We start from the raw sequence: 21734 nt of genomic DNA on the forward strand, positions 1-21734 counted from the left end.
ACTGTGGAAGCAGACAGTGGTGATCTTGTCAAAAGTGTTATATTGTAAGATTTTTAAGGCATCAAATATTTCTGTGAAACCATTCTGGGCTAATTACTTATCTAAGTTTTCTTATCATTGGTCAAAAAGTATTAGCACCATTATTCATGCTGAAGTCTTCCCTGGAGTGTGACATGACCACTTTATATCTCTTAATACAATAATGGTTATCAATACATGTTAAATTGAATGTATAGCAGCAGTTGGGATGCAGCTGCTTTCCAATGATTCATCGATAGTTTTTATATTTACATGATTTTTAAATTTCCAATTCAACAAGTCAGATTGTCTCTATGCTTAAACCTCAATAAACGACTGAAACAAGCACAGAAGTACGTGTTCATGTACTATGTACCATAAATCAAGATGTGACCCTGAATGTGACGTGTTTGCCAGTAACAGGGGCAACTTTTGTGTTATTCTCCAGCTGCCCCTGAGGACGAGAGGGGAGGGGCCACCGGGCAGTGTTTATGTCTGTCTCCGAGCCAATCAGGCTGAATCAGGAGAAAAGAGGGCGTGACTTGGCAGGGCCTCAGTTATTACGAAATAGTTGGTGTGCATTTCAATTCAACTTGGCCTTGCCAAGGTCACCACATGCCTGCCAGTCGCCCTGCTATGCTGACTGGAGACATGGTGCTACTGGACAAAAGCAGCTGCTCCACAAAGACACGCCCAGTAATTATTTTCAGCAGCAACATACCATCTTATGACCCTCAGAGGGGGCAAAGCTACTCGTGAGCATGGCTGTTCCACCTCGTCACTATGGGAAACGATTCCCACAACCCACAGCACAATGTCAACGAGAGAATACAAACAATACAAACTCCCACCAGAGAGAGAAATGTAAACAGCAAAGGCAAAGGTGCAGGAAAGCACAACAGGGGTGTTTGGATGCATCTGACCTCTGTGAGACTCTTCTAATTCTCTTCTCAGACTGGATGCACCGCTCAAGGCCACAAACGCATAATTAATGAGGCAAGAAGGAGACATGGCAGCACACACTTCCGGTGGCTAAACGCTTTCCAGTGAAAGATTTTTCCATTGAGAAGTATGAAGCTGATGAACTTTCACTAACATCTGTGAGCACTTACAGCTAATGTGCCCCCACCCTCTTTGATACACTGGTGTTCGCAAAAGCATGTGCCATTTAGACACATTCCTCCTGCAAAGACTTTAACAGCAGGAACCACAGAAGCAGTCCAAACATGTTTTTTTCAGCAGCGGCAGTACAGAGAATGTGCTAGACTAGCTTTTAGGCACCACAAATTCAGTTACAACTCTGGTTCACCAGTACAAAGGATTGGAACTGAACAACAGCCAAGGTTGGAGCCAAAGACTCTACCGGCTTGATCCTTGCAGCAAGCAAACACAGTCATCGCTGACATGGATCTGATGATTTACAATTAATCGGACGAGGAGATATGATAATGGGAACAACAAAAACTCTCGCTACACACAAAATGATTCATTTTCTGCGAATGTTTTCGTCTCATAACAATGTGTTCGCTGGAAAATAACTTCATTTGCTAAGACATGGGAAACAGACACACGCATATCAAAGAGATTCCATTGAGACAAAGGGGAGTGTGATTTTGCTTTGATAAGGTTTGTGATTTGGCTTTCAGGGAAATTTTGTCCCCAACTAAAACAAGTTCTACATGTATGTATGTCATTGTGTAACTATGTGGTCCGTCTGCTGGGGGTCAGGGTTAGAGAGGGCAGGCATGGCTTTCATGTCTTTTCAACTTTGTAACATTTAACTCACAATGTTGAAACTGTGCTCTCCTCATTGGTCTGACAAGATAAGCGAAGGGAGACAAAGAGGAAAGCAACCTAGTGAGGACAATTCACCCAAAGAGTAGATGGCCAACCTCAGCCAGGGGAGGGGCCACATCAAACACAAATGGAAGCTATATTCCAGGTGGCTTTTGATATGGCAGGCAGACAACACTATTGTGTTCACTATCCTCAACAACAAAGAGGCTCTCTGGTTAGGCCAACAGACTGCATGACAGAGGGAACCACTCCAACCAGCTCAACTGGTAAATCAGACTCTACCCAAGTTTATGTGAATGATAGCCTGTTTAGGGACTCATGAACCACATAAACAGGAAGTTAAGGCAGAAGAGGCAGGAAGTGGCCAACAGGATGTTTTGTCAATGCTTTGTGTTGAGCAAAGTCTGACAAACATATGAGCATACCAAGGAGTGCAGTTTACTCCTGAACCAACCAGCAAGTGAAATAGTGCTGTAATGGGTGAGCTTACTGCTCATCTGTTTTACTCTGGGCAAACAACTTAAAACTAAATGTGTGTTACAGTCCAACAGGGATAATAAAGGGGTTTGTGCAGACTCATTTGCCTACTGTTCTGCTTAGCTCAACAAACAAACACAGACCATCTTCAGTGAATGCAAGGCTACAACCTGACCCTAAAGGTGTAGTGACTTGACTTTAAGGATACTGATGTGAAATCCCATTCACACACTCGGTACATGCCAGCCTAATGCTGGGATGTTTACAGCATGGGGTCATGTTTGAATGGGCGTGTGACTGATGCTGGGATATTCTTTCCCAGCTTTATCCCAACTCAAGACCAGGTAACAATGCTGGTTGGTTGGTTGTGAATGAGCGAAGGAGCATAACACTTTGATGTGAAGACTCTGCTGATGACGTATTGTATCGGTGACGGGTCTACTCGCTTTGGCGGAGGATGTAGAGTTGTTATTAGTTTTTATTTCAAGAATGCTTTCAAAATAAGCAAACTGGACCGATGTGGAAGAGTTGTTATTAGTTTTTATTTCAAGAATGTTTTCAAAATAAGCAAACTGGACCGATGTGGAAATAAGGGGGCTCCTCTCAGTCCGGCCTGAGAAGGAAGTAGATCGCCAGCTGTCTGGAACAGTGCGTGATGTTGATGACGTGAACAGACTGTTTGCTATGAGCTCCAACACTCTTAATGTCAAAAACAACAAAAACAGCTCCTCTCCTGTCGTGTTTCTTCTGCTTATGTTGATATTTAGCTGTTGGCGACCACACTGTTGCATTATTGCCATCAGCTGGTCTGTTCCCTGTCCTGTCTGACCCAGCATGGCCACGGCATGTTTGACTAAGGCACAAGGCGCCATTATCCCAGCATGTGTGAAAACTGAAAATCACCAGCATTTACTCGAAGCTCCAGAAATGATGGAAGTACCGACAATGGGATAGGAATTAAAAAATGGTTTGTGCTTCCAGCAGTGTGAAAGGTTCCACAGTTCCTGGTTGTTGAACAAATTTATTTGGAGCGAAAGCATCTTTAAAGTCTCTGATATTCGTAAAAACCTCAGGGCAAGACGACAGAAGATGAAAGATTCTTCTGATTCTGTTTAAAATTAAAAAGGGACTGGGAATGTTTTTAAAAGGACCAAAGACTGCTGGCATGAATGGAGGTCATTTTCACATGTAAACACATGTATTATTTTCAGAATTGCCAGCCCCAAAATGGGTGTGGCCCCAGTGTTTGGCTGCGAGGGTGGGCTGTGATGTTTCAGAGGTGCCACATTTTGCAGACGGGCTAAACACTGACCCAGCAGTTCGAGCTTGCAATGTTTAAGAAGAGATAATAAAAAGCACGAAACTATGTAAAATATCTTTCAAAACCATGGGTAATAGAACGACAGAGATTTCATCAAAATGATGCAGCATAATCTATGAGCTGGCGGAGCCCAAATGGTAGAAAGATCAGATAGTCGAACCTGATAACAGACATTCTTTGGTTTTAGCATAATAACAGACAGACTGTTGCAATTGTCCCTGAGATCAGAGTTCACACCTCCCCTTACTGAGAGGGGGCTGGGTATCATGCCAAAGGCCTGGAGAAACAGAGCTACGGCAGGCAAGGACACACAGCAAGTATACTTTATGAAACTGGCTAGAAAAGAACAAACAATATCTCCAAAGACATACTACACTCAAAATAGCATTGAGTAGCATGCAAAAGGCTGAGACTGACTGACTGACACACACACACATCACACACGAAAGACCTTCACCAGTGCCATTCAAAGGAATAAGCAAACATGTTTCAACCTCTAAATCAAACATTCCATTTTATCCATTACTTCCTTGAGCTACACAGTAATTATTCACAACACCGCCTGTCTAAAAAACACTGATGCAATCTTCCTGAAGCTGACCGCAGAGTCGCCGACCATAACAATCATTTGTTGCAACATGCACATGTTCAGTTCTCTTCTGGAATCTGCAGAGGCAAACCTGTAAGTGCGATGACTGAACCAACACAACAACTCAGACACTACCCAAGGCTGTGCTAGCAAATCCTCTGTGTTGGACCGTTATCAACAAACTGAACCTGAACTTTAAAGCCCAAAGTCAAACAAGCAGAAGTCTCTCCCTCGCTCTCCCTTGTTCCTTCTCTAATTAAAGAAAACACAAAGCCGGGCCCTTACCAAAGTCAGACCTGCTCAGGCCTGCAGGTTACACAAATCCTCTATTATTTTGGTCACTTTTGCATAGTTTCCTCATCCTTTTTTTGGATTAACATAGCAGGAATGATGTCTGTGGTTCTGCCACACAAAAACACACTCACATGCAGCTAATATGGCTAGCTGTGATGAAGCCCAACCCCCGATCACAAAGCCCTCCCAACTACTTCCTGTCAGCCTGAGAGGCTGTGATGTAAGGATTCTCACTTCCATATGAAGAGGAGGTGGGAATGCCGACACAGAGCACCTCAACACTGGGATTCAACTTTATTACCACAAATAAGCATAAACACTGAAGACGGCACAGCAGGGTCCAAACACCGGCTCAAAGAATCAAGTCAATGCAACATATAGTGGTTTGTTAATGCTCCTGTTTTCTAAGTTAATGACTTGAAAAGTATTCTTTTGTTGGTCTTAGGGCTTTAGCATGTGAAAGCTCCACTGAAGATGTCCTTACCCGAGTCTGAATCTTTCTGGTCTCCATTGGCTCCGGCAGTGAAGGGCAGCTTCCTTTTAGGGGCCTTTTCTTTCATCTCTTTGACACCATCACTGCGCTCCAATTTAGGAGTCTTGTTCGACAACACTTTATCCTGAGAAAGACACAAAATAGGACAAAAACACCATCAGCATCATGGTTAAGAGACAACATAGCTTTGATCACAGTGAAGAAACGGCAATATAGTGTTTACATGTAGATTATTCTTTACTGAACAGAACATTATAGAATCAGGAACGCTGCAGTTTTATATCTTTCACTATTCTGATTCTTGGAGGCATTAAGGTCGGTGTATACTTCTGAGACTGAACTATGCTGTACTCTCTAGCCAAACATGGGCTAACTTTAGAGCCCGACTCAATAAAGATTCACAAAATACCTCACTCCATTCCACCACAAAATACTAAGGTAGCTGAGGCAAAGAGGAGGAAAACATCCCCCAATAGGAGAATCTCAGACAAACATGAAAACGCTTTCTTCCAGGCCTTCCATCTCCACTTAAACAGCTTTTTCAACCACCACAAATCAAGCTTTCCCTCTCCAGAGTGGCTAAATCTGAAGATGCTTGCTCATCGTTTTAGTGTCGCCGCTGATGTCACTCAATCGCGTGTTTCACGTTTTGCCTTTCACAAAACAACAGTGGTGGATGACTGTGCGGGGCTATTGTTCTCTTTATTCACTATTTTGATTGCTTGTCTGGTGGTAAATTTAGCTTTATGTAACCAGTCCCCCTAGGATTCCAATTTTCTTTCGTGAATTTTGCAATCTTAATCACTGATTGTGATGCAGGAAATTCTTGAGTTTTGCAGTAAATTCATTCATTAATTAATCACAACTTTTTACACTTTCTTTATATTCAAAGTTCAAATAAAAACATGACAAACACACACACACACACAATATGCGTAAAGCAAACTTTCTTTTCTTGTCTTCCCTCATCATTCTAACGTTAACTTGAGGTACTTTAAATGAACAAGTCAACCTTAAGTATTGGTAAACCAATGTTTACAAAAGCTAGCCAGATTTAAACATTCCAGTACAGCCCTGTATAAGTTTATACAATGGGGAGGAAGCCCCCCAAAATCAGAGTTCTGTGTGCACCCCTGTTGCTTTGAGACCCCACCCCCAAACAAGCATGAACCTTTTACACCCAGCTACTCTCCAATTCATGCTCCTGGTATGCAATATGAAAATAAAGAACTCAGGATATAGAGAAAAGAAAAAAAGTGGGCTATCTTTCCAACACATATACTTCTTTTATCTTATAGAAAGGAATATTAGCACTATTAGCAGAGAATATTCCCCTCTATTGCAGATCTATGATATATTTATCAAAATCCTCACTAAAATGGACACACTCTCCACAGCTTTAAGGACAGAATGTTTGTTCATATGTTTATCAATTTTCCTGATCAATCTTAAGGTCTTAGAATAGAGCTGAACAGGCAGGTACGTGTCATGTACATACACACACTCACACACAAAATTTCATTTCTGTGCTTCTGTCTCCCACTCGTCTCTCCCTGGGGCAGGTTTTCTATTATGTCTTGGCTCTTGGAGCTCCTCCCCCTGCCCTGCCCTAGTCATGAGACTATGATGTCATGGTACAGTAGAGACAAACAGTGTGAGCTACAGTGAGCTGATTTCCCTCCTTTCTGTTCTGTGCGTCTTTTCAATCTTAGCCATGCATTTACACATGACAGACCAAGAAGACAAGAAGTGTTTTATTGAAGAGAACAAATAGTAGACAATAGTAAACACAAAGCTGAAGTGTAGCTCGTACTTATATGGCCAAATATTATCTCCAGTTAGACTGGGATTGTGGGAGCTACAGACTTTCTTCAAATCTGCCTTCAATAGAAATTGTTTGGTGGTCTCCCAGCAATGCCTGCTCTCTTTTCACTGCTCTTCACCCTGTTTTGCTCCTGCTCCCTTTCACCCACCACCGCTCACTCCACTCACTCCTTCCTCCCTCCCGCCATGCCAGAGTCTGATGCAATCCTGTGCAGAGGGCTGTACATCCGTGCTTGCATAAGCGGCTCCTTTTCTCTCTTCTCTTCATGGTGCCGCTGCCAGCAGCTTAACAGTTGGCACACACCATGACATCATCAGGCTGCGCCCAAGACTTTCTTCCATATCAAACAACATGCTGTCACATTTCAGTGTGGCAAATTCACAGAGTTTAAAAACCAACACATGGCACACATGGAACACATGGTGTGGCTCAGGAAAGTAGAGCAGTTGTCTAGGGATAGGAAGGTCCCTGGTGCGATACTGGCTCCTCCTAGGGAGCATGTGGACGTGCTTGTGAGAAAGACACTGAACCTGTAACTACCTCCTGGTGTGCAGGTTGGCCCCTGCCCTCAGTGTACGAATGGGTGAATGTGAGGTCATTATAACGTGCTCTGGATAAAAGGCAGATACAGTCCATACATAGTCCATAAATGTAATATTTAGATTTATAGTTAAACCTAAGAAAGTAGTGGACATTGTTATTGACAACCATTTGTTATAACAGAGCTCAGGGCAAACCTGCAACTGTTCCTACACTTATTATGACTGTTATTGCTGTAAAAGCAACAAAACAGAAAACTGGACCAAAGATACACACTAGCTCACTAATCAAACATTGTCTACCTCGACAAAGAGGAGTGTGTCCTTGCTCAGGAAAGCAAATAAGCTCTCTGCAGAAGGTAATAACACGGAATCAAAGATCACTCTGAAATATCTGGCAAATATCCCACACAGAAACTGCTTAGTGGTACAAGACGAGCACCAACACCCGTAGCTTAGAGCTAAAGTCTGTGCACAAGACATTAAGTATAGAGGGAAATAATGTACTTTTTAATGGAGCAAGTTTTGCCTCACTTAACACTTTGTGAAAGAAAACATCTGAACAAATGGAGAAGGCGATGCTGCTGCTTTGTTATGTGGCTTGATGCGGTGTTGACTAGAACGCTTGCAGAATCTCTGTATCTTCCTCCAAGGACATCATCATCCCAGGAATCATACTGGCGCAAAATTAAACATCTAACCAGTCTGATTTCCAGTTTTCCAGTTGTTGTATAAGCTACTCATTACTGATCACACTTCCAGTCGGTTTGTTCTTCGTATGTACAGTATATCGTGAGGCAGATTTCAATTCATGGTCTCCAGTCACAGTCACAGCAGGAAAATGTGACCAGCTAACGTCATCGTCATAATTTGAAGCAAGTTATGTTTCAACAGACATAAATTCACATTTTATACCATGACTGCAGCTTAAACATCAAATATACCCTGACAACAAGTGACGAAAAGCATGGACAGAGTTGGCCATCTACTACCAGCTGCTCACTGGTGCCAGGTGACGTCACCTTCATTAATGCAGATCAGGCCTCACACACATTTCAGTTTGCAATCGAGTTACTTTTTAAACCTGCATATTTGTTCCCAGTATTTGCTTAGCTCATCTTAGCTTAACAGTTACTGAGAAAATGACTCAGCTTGCCTCCTCAGGGACATCTGAGTGCATGATCAACAACAAAAGAGCGCCATTGAGGCTGGGGGACTATTATCTATTATGCTTTCACATTTCTGTAATGAGTGATTCTGTGTCTTGCATACAGACAAACAGCAAATGATTTAGGGATCCTACACAACAACGTCTGGTTACAGGGTAGAGTATGTGTGTTTGTAGGTTTCTTAGTCTTACCTTCTTCCCACCCTGCTTTTCCACCATGTCGGTGTTGAGTGGGAAGTGGTCCAGCTGGGGGGTTTTAGAACCCCCACCTTTGGGCATCGTTCAGCTCTCGCCACGCCAAGCTTCATTCACGCTGCCATTGCATCGTCATCGACCGTCTGGAATAAAGAGAAAGAAGAAAGAGATGGTGAGTCACTAATTTTCTTTGAAAACACATATTACACACGGCCACACAATGAAGCCATTAGCGGTACATAGAGTGCTCTATTTTCAACCATTAAGCCCGTGTTCTGATGGAAGAGCAGTGAGAGGAGGACAGCAGCCTGGGTGCTGTTAGGGCAGATTAAAGCTCATCTGTTCCTTCTGCTGCAGCGTCCTATAGTGGGGCCTTGCAGTTTAAAATGTATTTTTTCATCTTTCCTCAAGAGAAACTACAACCACCCAAACCAAAAGATGTACAGAATAAAATCAAAACACAAGAGTTCAGGAGTGAGGCTTGGGCAGGCCACTCTGCATAAACACGGTGGTTCAGTAGGCAGAGAGGTGAGGACAGCCAAGGAATGTTCTCAGCACGTCTCAACAAAAACCAACACACCTTCTAGCTTACATAGTGAGCCGCATCTTGTAATTGTAGGATTAACCGTATGCTACTCGTGCCATTCCTGCCTCAGCCAGTCAATGGGACACAGCCTCATAGGAACACCTGCAAGTCTACCTGGTGTGAGTGAATGAGTTGATTATGAATTGATGAAACTCGGTGCTCGATACAGTTTAATGCTCTGCTTTGCCGGACAACAACCGTGTGTGCGCCACTATTAACTTCCTTCCTTTATGGAGAGAGACCTTCTGCTTCATAGGACCATGAATAAATCATACACTCTGTCCCTCAGCTCTCTCTTCCTCGATGCACTTTCTTTTCTAAGTGCAACAAAGAATGGACATGGTTGTGACCGAGTGACTGAACAGATGAGACCCTGGTTGTGTGCTTTTTTCATTACTCTGAGACACTGGCACTCCTCTCCTTCGCTGGCGCCACAACCATCTCCCCCGCCCCCGCCCCCACCCACCTTTCCTTTCCCTCTGCAGTTATCCTATTCAAAGCCTGCTATTTATATCCCTCCAGTCAAGTCAGTCAAGTAAGCCAGCCAGCAAGCCAGAGAGAAACACGAGTATGGAGGATGTATTGCTCCCCCTTTACTGGCGTATGGAAAGTCAGACGGACCAAACCACAGTCTCCCCTTCCTTTCTCCTCCGGCTCATTGTTACTCCATCCTTAGTGCTGCGACACACCCACCTCAACCCACCCATAAACCCCCCCGCCTCTCTTCACACCAAACAAAGTGGCAGGAAGGTCAACGACTCCCAGATAAACAGTGTGCACGCCAACACACACACACGTACACACACCCCCCTCACTCAAACACACCCACCCACCCACCCACACCAAACTGGGTCAGTTGGGCTTCTAGAATAATAATCTCTGCTCTATTTTGAGACTACTATGATGGGCGGTTATAGCAGCGAAGCATCTCGCTGACATACGAAATGCAGTAAATGATGTCTGCAAGTAAGGCACACGGACACACACGGACACACACACGCACGAGAGCAAGCTGTGTTCATAAACACCAGCCTCCTTTGTAATTCCATACGAGTGAAAAGACACACAACATCTGCTAACATTCAGCGTCTGTGTGTGTGTGTGTGTGTGTTGCACTTTGTGTTGTTACCACCAAACGTGTGTGTGAGCGTGTATGCGAGCGTGCACGACGTGTGTTTGATCGGCATAATCATTGAAAAAGTATCACATCTTTTGTGATGGAAAATAAGAAGCAGTCATGGATTTGGTCTCAGTGCAGAATCCCCAACATCTCTGCCTCACATTGTTTAGTCTATAATGGCAGAGAACAACATCTACTCCATGTCACACACGTAATCAGTTATTGTAATCAGGAAACTATTATACAAATTGAACACTGTTGTTTGATAACTGTTCATCTTGTAAGCGATGCATCATGTAGCTGCCTTCACTTTAACAAACACATGAGAGGCGCTCGCTCCCTCACTTTCTCCAACTCTCCTGCCCGTTTCCTTCTTCCTCCCTGTAAAGCAGCTGTGTGCACCATCTTCCCCCTCTGCCTCCGGCTTCATGGGATGTCTCGGTTTTGTAAGCTTTGCCTCTGCATTAGATAATTGTGGCAAGACATTCCAATGAGACGCCACTCCTGATGTTTTCCAACAGCATGTGGTTGGAACTAAAGGCCTGTTCACAGAGTTCCAAATGAATAAACAACACAGGGAAAACAATCCTGTATAAATAATAATCTGCAGCAGCCCTGTCACACCATACCCAATGCAAATTCTTGCCATTATTTTGAAGAAAATTTGCACAAGAAAGGTAACTGGGGTCCACAAACAACAGGATGACTCTGGGTCAGTTTGAGGCACTAGTTTAGGCAGCAAACAAACAAATTGCCGGGAACAGATCATTTCTGGGGTGCATGCACAGACATCATGTGACTGAGAGTCTCGATCTTATTGGATGCTGATGTAATATATGCTGCATTTTAGAAAGCTAAAATTTGGCTTATCCTTAATATTCCAGGAGGGCAGATGTAAGAAGTACAGGAAGAAAGAAAAACAGAGCTGTCAATCTTCAATATGTTATGGATGATGTCAGCGCTTGGACTGGCCACGGAGATAAAGACTGCAGTGAGAAGTGTCGAGGTGAGCGAGAGCAACGATTTACTGCAACTGAAGGACATGAGATGCCAACAGACCTCAACATCCATCCTCCCCCCCTCCTCCTCCACATAAACACAGACACACACACACACCATTCTCCCTACGTCCCACCCTCCCCTTCCCTCACCATCCTCCTGTAGCATCCTCTCTATCCTCCCAGCCACTCCCTCTGCGGTCAGACAGAGGCCAACACTTGAGCGTACTGCAGCACGGTGTGTGAACCATCACTCAGAGATGCACTCACACATGCATGCAGAGTACAGACACTTGCACTGTAATCCGTGGATGTTACAGTACCAGCCTACTTCATTTAAGCACATGTGAATAGGCACCAAACTGACCATTGCTAGTGAATTCAAGTTCAACAAGGGAGATTCGGAATCCTTTCAAAAAAGGTAGATGAAAGGTTAACTGACATATTACAGACTTGCTTAATCTGTAGAACATGGATGACTGCTGCTTCCAAAGGAGATTACAGAAGTACATCTTTGGAGTAGGCATGCAAATGATAAACTATTTACTTGACCAATGTTCAGGCAGGAGTTAGCAACCATTAAGCTAAAGACACCACTACTCATAAGAAAGTAGACACAAACGCAATACTTTCCTTAAAGTGAAAACTCCATTCACTATTTTTGTACAACATCTGCATAAGCACCATCAACTATCCCATGATAACCTAAATATATAAAATACTACTGACGTTTCTGGCCAAGTATTCTGTATTTCGGTCCAACAAAAAGCTGTAGTAACTTCTCTCCATGTCACTTTCAATGAGTCTAAGCTGCTATCCTGGACATTCATTCAAGGTAATAAATCCAAATCCCTTTTCCAAGTAGATAAAGTGAGCGACGTATCGCTGATTTATATTTATATTTCCACAAGAAAGATTATCTAATGTGCAATTCGGTAACAATTCGCCGAGTCATGTTTCAAAGCAGATGCACAGAGCAAAGAAGAAATCCCATATGGAAAAGTTCAGGTTAGGAATCCCAATGCAAAACAAACTTAAACGTGCTTGTGCGAGTTTAAGCAGCAGAGGAATGCGTTCGACACAAAACACTGCAAACAGCGTTATACACGAGAGACACACATGAGAGAACATTGGGCACTTTGACTCTCATATACTTCAGCCAATGTGATTAACCACAGGAATCATGGCCAATCACAGTGAGCCGCCAACTCAGCAAGTTTGTGAGTCCTCACACACAGCGGCCCTCTAAACCACGGCAGAGACACAAAATGATCTAGAACTTACACACTTATACTATTATTAACAGGGTTTCTTAACTGTTTAATTTCATAGTAACAGTTAACCCATACCCAGTTTAACGTGTTAACATCTCTATTTATGAGTGGTGTATTCTCACTCTGCCCTACTGAGGCAACATCAAACAATGAGGAAACATGTATGACTATGGCAAATGTGTGCAAACATGTATTTGTAACACATAGCTAAAGAGACGAAAAATATCCCCAAGTCTGATCACAGAGAAATGGCAGAGAGACTAAGAGAGCTTGAGTGCACTTCCCCTCACAGTACTACAGAGAGACCATCACACCAGGGGTTTTCCCGCTTTGGGAATTCTTTGGCAACCACCCAAAGCTTTCTCCACCTGTGCCAGAGTGAAAAAAGGAGAAAAATAGAGGGGGGAGAAATGTATCATCCAATCAGCAGACGGGGTGTGACTCCTCCCCCATAAGAGAATCTCTATTTGTCTTTTGGAGGAAAAGTTTGCTGCAACTAAAGCCGACATGATAAACCCACACCACAAAAGAGTTCCTCACTTCAGTCCAACTATCTATCAGCCATGCTTGGCTACCTGCCCAACCATACAAACACTTTACAACACCAAGATACAAAAATGACTTCCTGTTTTGTAGAGAGATTGTAGAGATGCAGCACAGAGGTGAGCGGCGTTTGAAAAGGCTACAAAGGGTAAAGACCAAGAGCTGATTCCCACAAAAGAGTCAGAGCAAGCAAAGGCCCAAGCTGAGCATCAGAATGATCCATGTTGGATGATCAAAGAGGGGCAGTAAAGTGAGAATCAGGGCTCCATCCGTGTGCCTCTGGGCCAGGTCACCGTCTTGGAATAGAACATGTTCTCAACCAACTGAACTTGGAAAATAAAGGAGATGAATAAGGCAAAAATAAAGGAACTCCAAAGCCCAAATGTTCAACAACAAACTTGTGTTGATCTTGTTGCGCAAGTTGTCTTCATTTCTTCGCCTAACGTTTCTAAGCGGGTCAATCTGTGTTTGTTGTGTTGTTAAGAAGAAGCATAGAATCACGTGTTGTTGGCCATTTAGTGTGGGAAATAAGTGAGTCCAGATTGAGATCTAAAGTGAGAGGCGGCTGTGTGCTGCTCATGTTGACTACTTGCTAAATGCAGCCCACCTGCATAACTACACAAATGTGCACCGTGTTTGAAAATTAAAGTATCAATTATTCATCTGTGCAACAATTCACACGTCGTTACCCTGAAGAGTCACGACTCATAGCAGGAGTGTTGTTTTCCCTCCCACCCCTTATCAACACAAACACAAATCTACAGTATATCATGACCCGTATCTCTCCCAGTGTGCGCTTCATACTGGTTGTGCTGCCCGCGGCCCGCCCCGACTAAAAATACTGCTATTTAAACCAGTCTAAGTCCTGAGCAGGGATGTGGCTTTGTTTGTTCAGGCGTAGTAAAGACCTGGTGCTTCTTCCTATATTATCTTCCATTTGGAACATTTCAGACAAACCTGGAACTGCTACGACTTCAATAATGAAAAATAAGGATGATTATTTTGCAGTGCCCTTAAAACTGTGATATCAATCTTTAGCACTGTCATTGATAGATTGCCGCTTCCTTGCATATGGGGAGACGATAAAGACACAGATAAAGACACACACACACGGGAAGAAGTGAAGGTACAGGTGCAGAGATCAAAAGCAGCCGATTGCTCCCACCCTGTGCCACTCCTAACTCACGACTGTCACCGCACATTTGAAAAACACACACCTCAAAGTTTCCACTCTAACAGCTGAACAACAGAGCAGCTGCATGGAGGGATGGGCATTCTGCTCTGTGTCCATCTGTGTTCACATTCCCGGGGCCTATTGCACAACCAGATCCAAAACAGGAGTACAGTCCCTGGCAAAGTCGACTGATGTTGTGGTAGTAATACACAAAATGAAGCCAATGTCACACGGGTCAAAGTGTTCTTCTACTTTCCATGATGTCACCCATTTTTCAAAGGCCGACGTTTGCTGTGACATCCAGGCTTCCCGTCTATTGATGCGACATGTAGGACTATGGTCTATAAAAGGACAGCGACAGCAGCTAGCTAGCCTGTTTGGTGTGCAAATAAAGCCAGCCGGGCTCTGCTGCTGTATCCTGGCAACCAGAGCGCAGCTTGGCTGCTCAGTCCCTGACCTGGGCCCATTCACTTCATTATGAACCTGTGTGGAGAGAGAAGAGAGCGGCACAAGGGCCTGCAAGCGCAAACACACAAAAACGAGAAAGCACACAAACAGGAGAAGAAACATGCTTCATGCTGCGGCTGAGCAGAACCAAGTGCTTCAAACAGCAGCCAACACAGAAACATCACATACCAAACCATTTCTACAAAGAATGGTGATTAGCTGGGCAGGATGGAGGCCAAACTTTAACATGGGGTTTTGAAAACGTTGCTCAGGGTTTAGAATGTTTACATACCTATGTATTTTCTATGTTCTGTAATCTAAACTATGTGATTGATTTGGCTCAAAAAGAGGAACACAATAATTTATTATTACTTCTGCGATTCCCTGATCCCTGCTCTAACATGTGTATGAACAGCAGGCGATTCACAGGGATGAGACTATGTGACAAAATGTATTTTAAATCACAATGTGCTGGGTGGGAGTGGTGATATTACCCATAAGGCTCTAGGAGTACTGAGAGGGAGGGTGAGTCAGAGAGCAAGCGAGAAGAGAATGTGGGGAGGAATCCAATCACTTGGTCTGATTTTCTATTCTGAGCACGCTCGCTCTCCCTCTCTGTTCCATCCAATAACAGCTCAGTGCCTCCTGCCTGCCTGCCTGCCTGCCAGTCTGCTAAATCATGCCGTCTTTGCCAGTGAAGTCGCTAGTGTCAGGCCTGTGTGTGATATATGTGTGTGTGTGTGTGTGTGTGTGTGTGTATATAATATATATGTGTGTGTGTGTGTGTGTGTGTGTGTGTGTGTGTGTGTGTGTGTGTGTGTGTGTGTGTGTGTGTGTGTGTGTGTGTATGTATATATGTATATACTGTATGCAGCTTGGCTGTAGGAAGGACCAGAGCCAATCCAGTGCCTTTTGCCTTTCTCCCCTGCAATCCCTCAGCTTCATCAGTGCTCTGACTCATTCTCATCTCTCCCCCCTCTGCTCTCTGAGTACTTCCCTCTCATCTGCCTGTCTATTTTCTCTCTCCTCTCATAGGCAAAGGCCTGACATTGCCACACACACACATGCTTGTTGCCTAGCAACTTGGGGATGAGACAGATGCAGGCCTATCAGAAACTGGTGGTGAGAGTGGAGAATGAGAGGAAAGGTATTGATGGAAGACTGCTTCTGCATATCAACCTACAGCAAAGACAATTCCATCCCTTCCTGACCTTTACAGCACTTTCTGGTGGAATACCCCATTCTCTCCACGCTTTACTCTAAATACAGCACAGTCAAATATCTTTTTTTAATTTTAGCATGAATGTTTGTGTGCTGCATAACAGCCAAGATAGTGACTGATGAAGACCAATAAGCGGGATCAACATTTTTCAAAATGAATATGTATGCAACAAACAACAACAACAAAGACTGTAAACATTGCAAACATGAGCTCAAGTCACTTTTTCTGCTCCAATTCTCTTATTTTCATATGAGCAGACTCCCCTGACTAAGTGCTTCTCAAGCTGGACTGATGGAAAGAACAGCAGCACAATTGCTCGGCTCATCTTCCCATGCAGGGAATGCACCCAAGCTGATAAGTATCACAATCCCAAACAGCCGAGGCACAAACTGCACTACGCCTGCAAGAGTTCACTTTGCAGCTTGTTACCAAACTATTTTCTTTAAGGTGTAACTTTAAGAGAAAACAACCTAGGGATAAACTGTCAAGACACATGCTTCACACTAAAATGGATGCACCATAGACAATTACTATGTAAGTGTTTTAATAGGTCGTTTCTATCCAGTAGAAAATGTCAAGTCACTGTCTCATTTGTTAAAGCAAACCTGGATCATTTCCACTTTGCAATTCTCCATTTCACAACCCATGATGTTTTATAATACAGGCTAAGATGAGTGTTCCTCAATAGAAAGGATGGAAAACCAACATGGGGACACAACATTTGAAATGTAATGATGAGCAACACGACACAAAACTGGCATTTATCACAAACACTGTCAATGATTCCAATTGATTTGGATATCTAAATTATGTTTTGGATGATGACGCAGCAAAGACTGAAGCAAGACAGTGTTGACATTCACCAAAGGCCGCAGGCAAGACCTGAACCGAGACCTGAACCAAGTATCATGTCTAAGTGGTGGCGAGCATAGCCGAGTGCTGAGGACATTTGATCTGAACCGCTCGATCTTTACACTCAAGCAGGAGACAGACAGAAAAGATACATGATAGAGTGTGTTTGTACTGTGCACCTGTGTAAAAGAATATGAATGAGTGTGTGTGTGAATGTACAGTATGTGGTGTGTGTTTGTACCGTATTGACATGGGACACATTGACCGGCGCTCCATTAATTAAGGATTACACAAGGAGGTAAAAATAAATGGTAAGAGCGCAGAGACAGGGTGGATATGACCTTTAAACAGATGAACACCATAACATGTCACACACACACACACACACACACACACACACACACACACACACACACACACACACACACACACACACACACACACACACACACACACACACACACACACACACACACACACACACACACACACACACACACACACACACACACACACACACACACACACACACACACACACACACACACACACTTAAAGAACTGAAGTCATCTAAAAGTGTGTTGCTATAGTACTGCTGATGTGACACAGTCAGGGTCAGTATGAGGGGTTCAGGTACATGGCGCAGACTTATGATGTGTGATTGTATACTACAGTGATATACACGTTAACGTCGCTCACATAGAATGCAGAATATTGTCTGGAAAAATATGAGCACTACTGTCCAGATTGGATTCAGCTTATTCACACTGCCATTGTCATCTCCATGGTATTGTTTGCCTTCACACAGATTCGGCAGTTCAATAAGGACAACATCATTAAGCCTGTACATACACCGACTAAAAGGACACAAGTTTGGACAGACGTGTGCAAATTCACTGTATCGCATGGTCATCACGCAAACACACACACACACACACACACACACACACACACACACAAACTCATCGGTGCACATAGTCACATATATGGTTTCCTACTCTCCTAACCTGCATGTGTTTGGACTGTGGAAGGAAACCAGAGGACCCAGAGGAAACAAAATGTGTCCAGGGGTATGAAGTATGGAAACAGCTGACATTGCAGTTTTTTCCCCCTTTACTTTTTTTCCCCTTATTTCCACTTCTGCCTGCACATATTTTCATCCAATCCCAAAGCCTTGCCTTATGTAGCCAGTACCTTCAGGTGTGGACAGGTCAACGCAGACACAGGATGTGCAGACCCAAGTGGAACTCTGCAGGTCCAGAAGATAAGCAAAGTACAATTTGGCATTTAGCCTTGAGGGAACTGGTGTCATATATGATGAAAACTCTTCTCTTATTCGACCGGTAATCAGCTCAAAACAGATATCACATGACTATTTATATGTAGAGAAGAGGGAATATTGTCACGACCAGGAGGGGAGACAGGCAGCTGACATGGCACATACAAAGACAGCAGAGATCTGCAGCAGACAGCCAGACAGGAAAGCAACCAGATCCCAACAATGACAGAGGAACGCAGGCAGAGCCAGGACAGAGGGGACACACTCACAGCTAAAATAACAGCCATTCCAAATGGAGCCTCGCTGGCTAGGCTGGCAAACCACGCGCACACACTCACTCACACACAGTCGCAGCGTAGCTGGGGACCTAACAGAATGTTAATTCTGTCCTGGTGCAGAGGGGAGGAGGGAGGATCCCAGATGAATTATAAATCACTGGGCTGGGCCGGATGGAGGGATGAAAGGCCTGCTACTGCAGAGCAAAGCCAGCCAAGGGCTGAGGCGGGGCCTTCTTAAGGAGGGGGCAGGGAACTGACCGCAGACTGAAGCATTGATGTGCTTATTTTCTAATAAGTGTATGTGTTCTTACAGGGGGTATACATGTGTGTGTGTGTGTTCATTAAGAGACCAAATGTGAGTGGAAATTAAAGCTCCAGGTCCACATCAGCACCACACAGTTCATACATGGGTCTTCTTGAGAACATGTGTCTTTCAGCAGACCTAATGATACTAGAATACAGTATATCTATAACCAAGCTCCTGATACACAGCAGAAAAGCAAACATTTAACTGGGAGAGCAACCAAATCCAAGCTTTTGGTGTTGTTCACAAAAAGGCTCACAAGTGTATACAGACTTGCAGTGATGCCGTCTTGCTGCATTCATTCAGGGTGGTGGGGTCCTTCAGTGTAATATTTCCATCATTATATTGTCTACAATCACATCACCAGGAGGCTCATCAGAAATATGCTCATGTGATTCATGTCCCTGGAGCGTTTGAGCCTGGAGCAGTACTTCATCTCCAGGTATGTTTAGCTTCAGGTGCCGGATGTGCAACAGTACAATTATGGTGTAAGCACAATTAAAGGCTGAGAAACTCCAAACTTTGTACACTGAGCTAATGTTTATTAAGTACACTTGTACATTCAATAGCCATGCAAAACATCCTTCCTGTGTACAGCTTTAAATGTTGAGTTTGTGTTGGCAGCGTGTCAGATGTGCTGATCTAAATCTTTGTTAAAGTTTGCTTCAGTTGTCTCTGTAATATTGTGATGTATTATCACTGTACTGTGTACTGCATTACACTGAGCAGCATTGTTTTATCTAATTCAACTGTGTTTTAGATAGCCTATGCCAGAGCTGTATTCCATACATCAGTAAAGTGAAAGGTAGCATAGGGCAAATTGATCCGACAGGCAAACGTTACACAAACACCGGTCACGTCGCACAACTGAGGGGCTGTGGTGAGCTGGCCTCACTCATGATGGAACAATCAATAAACTCAGCAAATTGGGCAGGAGACTGTAATTGGTGGTTTGAGCAAGTGCTGCTCCGGGCACCTCAGATGGTCAGTAGTGGAGCCGCAGCGCACTTACACCTCCGTCGTTTATCACCAACACTGGGCACCTCCACTGATACTCCTGCTAATGCTGCAGGAATGTGTGTGTTTCATGGTGCTGCACCATATGGGCAAGACACAACTCAGATGGGGTTTTGATGAAATTTGTTATCTTTTTACACAGGGATGAGGCAACTGAAGCTTAGAGTTGTAAATACATCTGTTGTTTCTGAGGTTCAAACGTTATTATTAGAAACCCTGATCATCACAGCCAACAAAATCTACAAAGCCTCATCTTCCATTTTAATTGTAGACCGTAGAAGGTAGAATGAGTTTACTATGCAGCATCTGTCCTCATATATGGCCACAGTTACTAGTTTAGTTACTTAGAGCAACTAAACCAAGTTTTCAACACGCTGACAGATTGATCACGATCACAGATGAATCTTTCTTCCTGACAAATCCTTATGTAATTCCCTGAGTTTGACAACTACATTGGAAATTACTGGAATATTCAGTAGGAAGTCTTACAGATCATAAAGTACTGACTACAGCTCTGAGATGCAGCTGTTTCTATGGTTACCATGCATAAAGCACCAGGTGTTGTGAAGGGACACACTTGCACACACTCTGGGTTGTAGATGTGATTTTAAATAGATAAATATGCATTTTTACTGATCAATCTACGGTCAATAACCCACAGTGGACAAGTAAAAACATGTATGTAGACAATTTTGCAAATTTAAAAAAATCCTAAACTCTAAAATCTGTCATTTACAGAATGTGGTCAGGTGCATCCTGCTTGCTTTAATTATCCATTAGATGTGTCTAAAACCTGATTGGAATCATCAATGGCAAATTAAAATGGTAGGACACACCCAGTATAAACACCAACGCACTAAAGTCACAGGAGCAGAACTAAGCCATAAAGTCCAAGGAAAACTCTGTAGACCTTTGCTAAAGAACTGTGGCCAGGCATAGACCAAGACAAGGATATAAAACCATTTGTAAAGCTTGAAGTGTTTCCAGGAGCACAGTGGCCTCAATACTTGTGAAATGGAAGACGTTTGGAACCACCAGGACCCTTCGTGAGTTGGCAGACCAGCCAAACTGAATAACCGAGCGAGAAGGGCCTTGGTAAAGGGGCTGACCAAATAAACAGTCTGCCTGTCCTCAGGCAGCCCAGCCAAAGCCCAGACTTAAACCCCATAGAACATCTGTGGAGAAACCTGAAGATGGCAGTTCACAAACACTTCCCAGCCAATCTGGCGGCACTTTAGAGGATCTGCCAGGATGAATGGGATAAACTGCCCAAATCCAGGTGTGCAGAGCTTGTAGAGACCTGGCCTGCCAATGGGGCTAATACAAACTGAGGAATTAAGGGCCTGAAGATTTACAGAAATGAGAGAATTTAGTTATTAGTTTTTTTCGTTTTCACCTTGTCATTATGGTATATTGAGTGGGGATTGGTGGGGAAATGGCATTTTTATTCATCTAAATGTTTGCAACACTGCTCATTCATCTTTGCGATGGGGACCTGGCAGAAATGCCTGCAGGACGGGAGCCTTCAAACTGCATCTTTAGGTTGTAGTTGTTGAAGTTGAGGAGGTTTGTTGTGTGACTTCTTACAGAAGCCACCTCGCCTTGACATTCAGTATTTTGCACAGTACCAGGGTCTCAAAGCCTAGCACACAAGGTCTACCACTGAGCTACTACTTCTCTTCGACATACATTATCATGTTTGAAAGGAGCATCACCAGAGATGGAACATTGCATGTGTATCGCTGCCTTTTATAATCAGTGACTTGTTTAATTAAATTAAATTTATCACAGGCTTTGCAATGTGTTTATCAGATTAGCTGTAGTAGCTTAATATATATGTGGAATAAAGCAAGTAAATAGCCATGAGCAGCAGCAGGAAATTTCATCTGAGCTAATGTGGGTAGCTGCATGGGTTGAAGCCTGG

The 21734-nt window shown here is 43.6% G+C and overlaps 1 protein-coding gene across 2 annotated transcripts in view; it reads right to left on the bottom strand.

The window, feature by feature from the left end:
• Positions 1–21734, bottom strand: part of ankrd11 (ankyrin repeat domain 11) — an 87409-nt gene that overhangs the window by 15222 nt on the left and 50453 nt on the right. For both annotated transcript variants that reach the window (XM_076155846.1, XM_076155845.1), the window contains exons 3-4: positions 8714–8859; positions 4981–5113 (exon numbers count right to left, since the gene is read on the bottom strand). In XM_076155846.1, the coding sequence (XP_076011961.1) occupies positions 4981–5113; positions 8714–8800 (220 nt within the window). In that variant the 5' untranslated portion in view covers positions 8801–8859. The remainder of the gene's footprint in view (positions 1–4980; positions 5114–8713; positions 8860–21734) is intronic.

This window comes from Genypterus blacodes, unplaced genomic scaffold (assembly GCF_046128005.1).
Source record: "Genypterus blacodes isolate CSIRO-AG114 ecotype Tasmania unplaced genomic scaffold, CSIRO-AGI_Gbla_v1 ptg000067l_1, whole genome shotgun sequence".
Taxonomy (NCBI): domain Eukaryota; kingdom Metazoa; phylum Chordata; class Actinopteri; order Ophidiiformes; family Ophidiidae; genus Genypterus; species Genypterus blacodes.